The following is a 10,128-nucleotide window of genomic DNA, read 5'->3' on the forward strand; positions in this document are numbered from 1 at the left end:
GTGCTTGTTTAAGTCCGTAAAGAGACTTAACAAGTCGACACACCTTCTTCTCTTTCCCTGGAACTACAAACCCTTCAGGTTGTTCCATGTAAATTTCTTCCTCTAACTCCCCATTTAGGAAGGCTGTTTTCACATCCATTTGATGGATTTCAAGACCGTACACGGCGGCTAACGCTACTAACACCCGAATAGATGTAATCCCAACACGGCGGCTAACGCTACTAACACCCGAATAAATTTGGTCCAAAAAGATTATCAATCAATCAGATCATAAATCCGAAGCCGAAGCCGAGCCGAGCGACGACGACGGCGCGAGGGGAGCCCCTCTTCTTGACCCTTTAAGAGCTAGAGGAAGTGCTTTCTAATATAAGCACATAACTTTCCCTTTCTACCACCAATGTGGTACAAGGCTCCTTTTTCAACAGAACTTTGCTTTGAACTTCATTTTCTTTCCATTATCTTTTTCCCTCCATTTCTCATTCACACCAACTTAGCTAGCTTCAATCATTAACTAGCTTTAACATTATACACATAATATATCGAGTTTAGTCGAGTGACCATGTGTTCACGTGACCCAAAATTTATGCATAAATTCGCCCCTGTATGTTCATATGTCAAAGATTCCAATTAGAAGTAAGTTGCACCTTTATTAGTGTTGTCTACAAACTTAGCAATCACACGAAAACATTTATTTCTACCTCAAAAGAGTCAAAACTTTTTTCTAATACAATGAAGCAATTGAGTCAAAACTTTTTTCTAATACAATGAAGCAATTCTTACTTTTGAATAGAGGTTAAGAAGCCATGATGTATACAGCTACTAATTGTTTCTTGTATGATGTCGTCAATTTCATACTTGAAAGAAAATCCCAGATTTCTCAATTTCTTTGAAGATATCTCAACCGGGATCACTGAATCATGTACTCCTCGATCTAGCCTGTAACACAGAGAATTAGACTATTACTTTCGTGCAAATTATTCACATTAACTGTAAATTTTGGAAGAAATGGATAGATAACCTCTCTAAAATAGAGCAAGGATACTCTTTCTTAAGGCGATCAATAAGTTCAGACATTGCCCAACTCCGAGCACAGCATATATATCGTCCTTCTGCTTTATTGTTTTCCATGAGAAATATGTGGGTGCGACATATATCCTCAACATGAGCTAATGCTATTGATCCCATTCTTGCGTTCACAGCAGTTAGTATAGCTAACAGTTCTGGATCACCTATAAAAGTAAAATGACTGAACAAAAAATACCTTGTGAAAGACATGCTTTTATCAGCATCTATTTGATTAAAGTGAAAATAAGCCAATTGTAAAGTTTATGTTGGACAAATGCAGAGGAAGATTCAAGATTTGAAGTTTATGGATTCTGAATTTTATGTGGATCTTTATTTGGTAGCTCAACATATGTACTCTTTACCTGCTTATGCATTAATAGCAGAAGACGGAACAAATTGTTCACAAATACCATAATGAAAGGCACATACGAGTTTGTCGCTAGGTATTTGACTAAATAGGATTGTCTAGTTCCTATAGAACCTATCACTAAAATACGCCTTGACCAGAGTTACTAGTTCTGCTGAACCTGTACCTTCTATACTAGCTCTGCTCCTGGACAAATGCAACATGAACTACATGTGATAATAATATCATGTTGCCGGTCTGGAATGACAAAATTGGAATAAAGGAGAGAATAAACCTGTTATTGGTGACAAGAGAACTTGAATGCTTGAAGGAACTGTAGGAGTGAGGAATGGACCAGCTACAGTTGGTGTTATTATTGAAACCAAATCAATGCCATTTTCTTTTGCAAATTGAAATGCTGCCTCCTCTGTCAAAACCTTTACTAGTACATAAACCTATAGAAGTGCATTACAAAATAAGCTAAGTGCATTTGGTAACATAACAAATAATGTTAAATGATACTCCCACTGTTTTAGTATGTTTAGAAAAGAATGTTCCTTTCCTAATACAACTCTTTAATTTCAACATTCCACGTGACATGTTTAAGACCACAAGATTAAAGGACATTTTGGTATGTTATACATACACTAGTTTAAGACCACAAGATTCAAAAGTCTTTTTACTCTCTTAAACTGCATGCCCGTCAAATTAAGGCAAACAAATTGAAACATAGTAGTGCTCTGAGTATAGGAAAAAAGGAATTACCCAGCCACTAGGTTTTGTGTGCTCAACATGTTGGATAGGTATCTTGCAAGATTCATCCACAAGAGATCTCCACTTCCCAGAGCTGTCTCTGGCAGTGACTGTACTGATTGATGATGTGAAAACAACTCTTTTTACAGAGTTGGATTTCAAGCAGGATTTGAGAACATTCAAGGTCCCCTGTATTGCAGGCTCTATGATATTTTCTTGAACATAGCTGTCTTCAGGTTAAAATAAACCAAGAAATTACTTCTACTTACTTTCTTTAATTAAAGATCAAAGGGTCAATTTGTCCCTGTTAGCATTCAAAATTGAGCAACTTTGTCTTCTGTTTGACTTTTGTTTAAATATTACCGCGTAGTTAGGAAAATGTCTCATTTTTACGTTGACACCTAATGAAGCTCCAACCTGAGAGTAATTTCAAATCATAATCAAAAGTTGAGGGGTATTTCTTTTTCTGAACTGCTTTTCCTTGAGCCTAGAGTCTATCGGAAACAACCTTTCTACCTCCCAGGATAGGGGTAAGGTCTGCATACACGCTACCCTCTCCAGACCACACTTGTGTAATTACACTGGGTACGTTGTTGTAATTAACAGTTGAGGGCAGAGGTGGACCCAAATGGGTGGGTGGGAGTGCACGTGCACTCCCACCTTTCGGAAAAAATTATGTATATATATGTGTATATACCTTGATAAATTAGTATATGTTTAATTATGCACTCTAACAAATGAAATTGTCTTTGGGGCACGTTGGTTGCAACTGTTGCTTCCTTTGCATGTCACCACAGATCGAATCCGAATGTCACTTTTAATTATTTTTTTAAGCCTATTTTTAGGAAAACAATAAGCGTTAAATGAGCTTACCTAGATTTGAACCTGCACTGTCACCACATGTTGCACAACCTTAGTCACTGAGCTATCTCTTTCATTTGCTTCACTATATTAAATTTTATTTATTATACATATTTGACCTATATACTTGTATTTTCGCCACTGCTACGCTATTAATGACGGTCCGATACGGTATTATCCCTCAGTCGTCATTAAATTTTTTGTTGGAGTTTATGTCATGATAATGGTGCCCCCGCTGTCTTAAAATCCTAGGTCCACCTCTGGTTGAGGGGTAAATTTGGACTTTTTTTTTCTCGAAGAATTTGACACGTTGAGTTTATTTATTTTCACGAAGTCACTCTTTTAATGACAAAGTCAAATACGAGAGTGATTTTCTGGCGAGGGTATGAATGAGCCAAAAGTCAAATGGAGGGCAAATTTGTTCAATTTCAAATATTACTGAGCAAATTTGGACCTTTTCCCCTTAATTCAAACTCTTTGGGACTCCAAAACTAATGATTTAGATAAGCATATTTACCAACATTTTCTGTGGCTTGTACCCAGAAATCCATGGGTGCAGCAACATGGAATAGGCCACTGCAACCTCTCACTGCTTCATCAAAGCTCCCTTCTTCTCTTAAATCAGATTTGAATAATCTTAACCTGTCACTGCCCTCAGCCAACTTTAATAGATGTGATGACTTCTCTGTAAAGGTCAAAGACTTTGGATTAATTTGTGACAATGGTACTGACTGAATTCATATCAAGCATAGGGGAGCAGTTCATGCATGATTCTGTCTCTAACCCATGTTATCTAAATGTGGTTTCACATGAACATTAATGCATCAAGGGATTTTGAATGTTTAATGCCCCGGAAAGGTTTTGCTAAGTATTACGTCCTCGCTCGGGCTCTAAATTGGGCACAGGGATGATCAGAGAGTTAAGAAGGTGTATCATACCTAAAATTAAATATTTTGTTTGGAAGGTTGTAAGGACATTTATAAGATAGGAGAGGTAATCTTGGAATAAGTTTAAAATGTTTAATGGAAGAAGTCGTTCATAAACGCACATGACCTAACTTCAAACGATCATATCTCCTAGCGTATAAGGAATTGAGCTATATAAACTATTGATCAAATTAAATCTCTTGCTGTCTAGTTTTGAAAACTTCAAATCGTCGTTTCGACGTTTCTACAAAAAGTTATGAATATCTTACTTAAGGCTATCGTGTCAGAAAAATAGTCCACAAACACGGACGCGTGCGGCCAAAATGCCCAAACCAGAAGGAGTTGGTCCTTGAGTGTTATGTGGAGCGCAGAGCGGTGGACAAAGTGCCCGGGTAGAAAATTGAAATATAAGGGTCGCCAGAGAGAGAAAAATCATTCTTTCTCACAACTTTTTGAGAGCTTTTGAGGAGAAAACAAGTTAGGGTTTTACGCTATTGCCCATGGAAAGATTTTTACCACGGACTCATGTCAAAAACAATATATTATCGTCGTTCAACACTGTTTAATTCCTAAAACCTAGGTTTTTACCCAATAATCAAAGAGTTCTTCAATACTCAAAATCTAGAATTCGTGAAAACATTGCTCAAGATAAGTTTCTTTACTTCCTGGTATCAAAGTTAGTAATTTAATTTATGACGGATAGTGTCTAGAGATTGGAATATGTAAGAATTGAGAGGGAAAAGTGATGGAAATCCCTTATGGGGCATATAAGAACTTGGCCAAGGAAATTGGTTAGATGTTAGCCAGTTCACGATACTTGATAGACAATTATGTCGATGTCAATCACATCTCACGATAGATTTGGGACGAGACATAATGGTAACTTAGATTTGAAGGAGCTCCATGTGATATGTCACTTTTTGAGAATATAAGAAGCGAGACAAGGGAGAGAAAATCTTAGGAATCCGCAAAGCCAGGTCTACATTTGACATGCCTTATTTGGTAGATATGGATTAAGGAATTTAAATTTAATGAATTCAACTTTTAAGATTTTAAACATGAATTTAAATTTAATGAATTCAACTTTTAAGATTTTAAACATGAAAGCTGCAATCCAAAAGGCATGGCAATGATTCTAGATATTCTGGTGAAGTCGAGTTATAGGACTACGGACTACCACATGTTTGATATATTAGAGCTATCTTGGCATGCTACATACTAGAAAATTCACAGGTCCCACGAATATCCCGTACACCACATTCTGTGAAGCACTTTTCGCATTGCAGTAAATTCCGTTTTCACAAGCTCAGAAAATTGTCTCGACAAAAATTACAAGGTGTAAGATCAGACCTTCCTATATATGTAATATTCTTTCTATGTTTTCTTTGCTAATTTAATTTGAATCAAATCCCACTATAAGTGGATCACAGCTTTTATATTTATCAAAATAGAGGACTTAAAGTACCATTCTCTTAGGACTATTTTATTGAAGATTACAAAATATTTACATAGAAGCTAACAAGAAAAATATTATACACATTTGAAAGAGACAAACAAATATAAAACAATTCTAATAAGTATAGAACATAAACATGAAGAACGTATGCTAGTTTAGGATTAAGATCCGATCAAGGAAAAATGAAGTTTTGCTCATGATAGATCTAAATGTGTACTATGAAAGATTTTAATATTTGCATTTATTACTTTTTAATGTACCAAAAGAAATATACTCTTTTGTTTTCTTTTATTAGGATACATCTCTCTTTATGTCCACACTAAAAAATTTGGCGTTCCGGCTTGATAAATTAAAGAGGTAATTTCATGTATATTCACTAATTTACACTACTCTAATAAAATAAAGTTATTTTTTAGCATTTATTCATTACATCAATAAAGTCACAAAATTATTATTTGTCACATTATAATAAACTTTACAAACTATAACAATAAAGTCATAAACATTTATTCACTATGACAATTAAACTCTCCTTGATGAGCAGATTTTGTCGTTATAATGAGTTACATTTAGCAACTTTACTTATACAATGGGATAAATTTTAGTGGTGATTAAAGTTTAGTTATTTTAATGTAACAAAAAGTAATTTTGTAACTTTCTTATTATAGTGAGGGAATTTAGTAAGTTTACTAAGATAAAAGTCAGTTACTTTAAGGTGAAAAAGGAAAAAACTTTGTGACTTTACTTTATTATATTGTTATAGTGGTTATAGTTTACGAAAAAAGGTTAAAAATGTCCCTCTACTTTCAAAAAAGGGCTAAAAAATACTCCTCCCGTCATTATAGTTTTCAATTATGTCCCTATCTTAATGGAAATTCTCAAATCCCCCAAAATAATCCGATTTCATTTTTAAACTAGCTCCATTTAAACCCGACCCAACTACATAAAAAACTCATATGCGACCAACTTGTTCTCGGGTCCTACATCTGGAGCTAATAGGCACAGGAGCGGGTAACCCATATGAGTTTTTTATTTAGTTGGGTCGGGTTTAAAAATGAAATCGGGTTATGTTGGGATTTATGTTAAGACAGGATTATATTTGAAAACTTTAATGACGGAAGGGGTATTTTTGATCCAGATTTGTAATGGAGGATATTTTTAGCTATTTTTTCAAAATAGAGAGATATTTTTGACCCTTTCCCTATTGTTTAATTATGACCGTGCCGGAAATTAGTTCTTTCTTATTAGAGCTATTCTCTTGCTCAGTTACCAACTTTCAGTTCAAACGCATTAGAGTAAGTGGTAGCTTCATAAACACCCGAGTCAAACAACAGATCGTTAATTGTGTAGTATGTTTTTCCGAAAACATTTAAAACATTCTTAAAAAATATTTATTTTATATACACACTATATATACACATCATCAACATATCCGTACATTAAAATTAAACTGCAGAAAGATAGCTACCCGTGGTGCTGTTTGGGGCGGGGTTTTTGGGGATTTACTTCTTTTGTTCCAATTTACGTGTCACCAGTTGGATTTCGAAAATCAAACTTTTAAATTTTAACTATAAATTTGAATATGACCCGATCTTTAATATTTTTTTTCATAAAATTTACATATTTAAAAACTACATATTAACAAGACATATAAAAAAGTTGTAATACTCATTTGACTTTTAAACTTTGAAAAGTGTCACGTAAATTAGACAAAAAAAAAAACAAGACGGATAAAGGGAAAGGTGAGTCTGATCGAGGAGTGTACCAGGATGGCGCACAGCAGCATGGACCTTGTAACCCATTTGCAAGAGGGACTTAATCAGCCATGACCCTACGAATCCTGTCCCTCCTGTTACACAATAACTCTTCAACTTCTTCTCCGTACTTTCTCTTCCACTATCAACATCATTATTCTCCATTATTTAGCAGAGAACCTAACCTAAGGAATTACTAATGAAACAAAGCACTCTTGATTTGAAGAGTGGAGTAGTTAACTAGTAAGCATAAAGTATAGGTGAAAATAAACAGAAGTGGGGAAGACAACTTTCGTAAGTAGTGCTTGCTCCTAATTTGTTGTCTTTATATGGTTTTTATATTCATTCAGGAGATAAACAAGCAATATCTCGTCTGCCCATTCTTGAAAAGCCCCATCACTTCAGTATATATCTATCTCTCTCTCTCTCCATTCTTATTAAAAGTATTATTTCCTTCATCTTATTTATGCTGTCGTGTTTAACTGAATACAAAGTTAAAAAGTTAGCGAATTTATTTGACACATACAAGAATATAAGTTGAATATGATAATAGTTTTTAAATTTGTTGGTAAATTTATTTCAGACATTCAAATTATAGTATGTTTCAATTGAGCACCTGAAAACACGATAAAGTGTTTTTATTAGACACTTGTAGCTCATATGTTGAAAAAGTTTTGTGTTAATTCACAAGTGATCATTACGTGGACAAGTTAATCGCATAATATATATCTTCTCCTTTAATACATACACCAGTAAAACATTTTTTAATAAAATATATGCGTTCCAAGTTTTTGATACACAACTCATGTCCATTACGTAGACAAGTACCTAATCACATAAAATATGCAGTGACGGACTCAAGATTCAATGGTCCAGGGTGCTCACCTTAAAATCAACAAAAAATATGCACAAAGATCTATACCATGCAGGTAGAGAATGAATTGAGAGGACTACTATTCCTCAGTTAATGGTTAGCCTTCATGTGACATGTGACATTTGCTAGGAAATCCATTATCCAAACCCCCCATGATACGATCCGGCTTGTGGAAGACACAGATTCAAATAACAAATACGCGGAAACAAAAGATAGAGTAGAAATCAAAGATGAGAAGTGAAGAAATTGAGATGAGAATAGAGGGATAGAAGCAAGACCCAATTAGTAAAGGAATTATAGGCAAACTTAGGTATATGAAACTTAAACCCTCCTAATCGATTCCTACTAACGAACTTATACTATTTGATAATCAACCAAGAGTAACCCTAATGAATCCACAAATGAACAACTCAATTAAAATCAATGGAAAGGGGTTTCATAGCCAACAATGGAGTCCACCATGATTAACCATCACTAATCACTACATTAACACTAATTCTACCAAACAAACTATCACTTAATTTAGAGTATTCATCTCAATTCAACATAATCTACGTAAATGAAATGGCTAAGTCTAATATTTATACTGCTAGGCTAAAGAAGACTAAACTAGCTTATTACAAAAATACCCTTAATGAAGTAAGGGCCTTGTTTGTTCTTCTTGGGTGATGGCTTGTTTTCGAAAATTAGTCCGTTTACATAAATAGCCACCTTCCGGCCTTTAACAACCCAAGCTTGCAATTGTAGCCACTTTAGGAGAGCTTTGGACCTTGGGCTCTTGGTCTCTTGACTTCTTCCTCCATGCTATCTTCCATAGCTTGAAGGCCCTCCAATGACTTTCTTTAAGTGCTTCCATAGCTTCATTCTCCATGAACATGACTTCTAAAGCTTGAAAGTCCTTGTCTCTGCTTCTAGTACAAGTCCTTGGATAAAATTGAGCACTTGACCATTTCGGATCGTATCATGCTCCCCTTCTTCAAACGGATTCGTCCGAACCTAGCGAAACCAAGGGAAGACATACGAAAACATGGTCCTCAAAGTATGAGGGTTAGCACAAAAGGCAACAACCACACTCTCACTCCAAGGAGGGATAAACTTGTAGTGCATCCACACATCAATAATTATCATGAATAACATTTGCACATATGAGGTATCAAGAAGTTGATTCCTCCAATGTTGTGTCAAGACTAAGTCACACAAAGTATCACCGGGATCAAAAGGGAAGAATATCCACCTATCATAGTCAAGAACACAACCATCTACCCCATAAGAACCCCCTCAACATAAAATGCACCCCCAACACAAATATGAGCGTCATCATATGCAAATAAGTAGTAAAGAAAGGTGTCACACAAAATAACTTCGTCATCTATGTCATCCTCAAATGTAGCCTCACTACTAGGTTCAAGAACAAGATCATGCATTAGGCTACAAAGATTTTGAACATGCAAGGAAGAATTAGCAATTTGTATGCAAGCACACCTTATTTTTCAACACTTCCCTTCCCCATAGGTGTATTACAATTCTTCAAGGAAAGATGTCCATCATAGGGAAGAGTGTTATCATTCCATAGTGGGTTACTCAACACCTTATAGTCTCCAAAGTTGACTATTTTGTCCACATCACCATATATCTCACTAGGCACATCATCTCCAATAGTCATGTCAACATCAAATAAGACATTATCTTTAAAGAGAAAACAATCAATAAATGATGAGGATTCAAAACATGTGGCTTCACTCTTGAAAAGATAAACGTCATTTTTCAAAGCATTTTCCTTCATATGACTATCTACATGAACAATTACATCAACATCATCACTAATTTGATGATCATTAAGCACTCCACAAAGTTCCTCAAATAATGGATTATCATAGCAAACAAATTGATCAACACAAGTATCCACACTAGTTGGACGTAAATCAATCTTGCTAGAAGAATCAATTCGGTCATCGCTAGGATCAACTAGTGTGTGAGCTATCATATCACATGACAATGTAGTAAGATGCAAATCACAAGTGTCAACACTAGGTGGACACAAATTGATCTCACAAGAAGAATCAATTAGATCATCAATAGGATCAACGAGTGTT

At 35.1% G+C, this 10,128-nt stretch overlaps 1 protein-coding gene across 1 annotated transcript; it reads right to left on the reverse strand.

The window, feature by feature from the left end:
- Positions 1-603: 603 nt before the first annotated feature.
- LOC132636371 (putative anthocyanidin reductase) lies at positions 604-7,607 on the reverse strand. The gene is made up of 6 exons (XM_060353211.1): positions 7,173-7,607; positions 3,543-3,710; positions 2,177-2,394; positions 1,707-1,866; positions 1,019-1,229; positions 604-936 (listed from the first exon to the last, which is right to left on the reverse strand). The coding sequence occupies exons 1-6, from the start codon at positions 7,324-7,326 to the stop codon at positions 777-779; spliced, it is 1,071 nt and encodes a 356-aa protein (XP_060209194.1). The 5' UTR covers positions 7,327-7,607; the 3' UTR covers positions 604-776.
- Positions 7,608-10,128: the final 2,521 nt, after the last annotated feature.

The sequence above is a fragment of the Lycium barbarum genome, chromosome 4, assembly GCF_019175385.1.
Source record: "Lycium barbarum isolate Lr01 chromosome 4, ASM1917538v2, whole genome shotgun sequence".
Lineage (NCBI taxonomy): Eukaryota > Viridiplantae > Streptophyta > Magnoliopsida > Solanales > Solanaceae > Lycium > Lycium barbarum.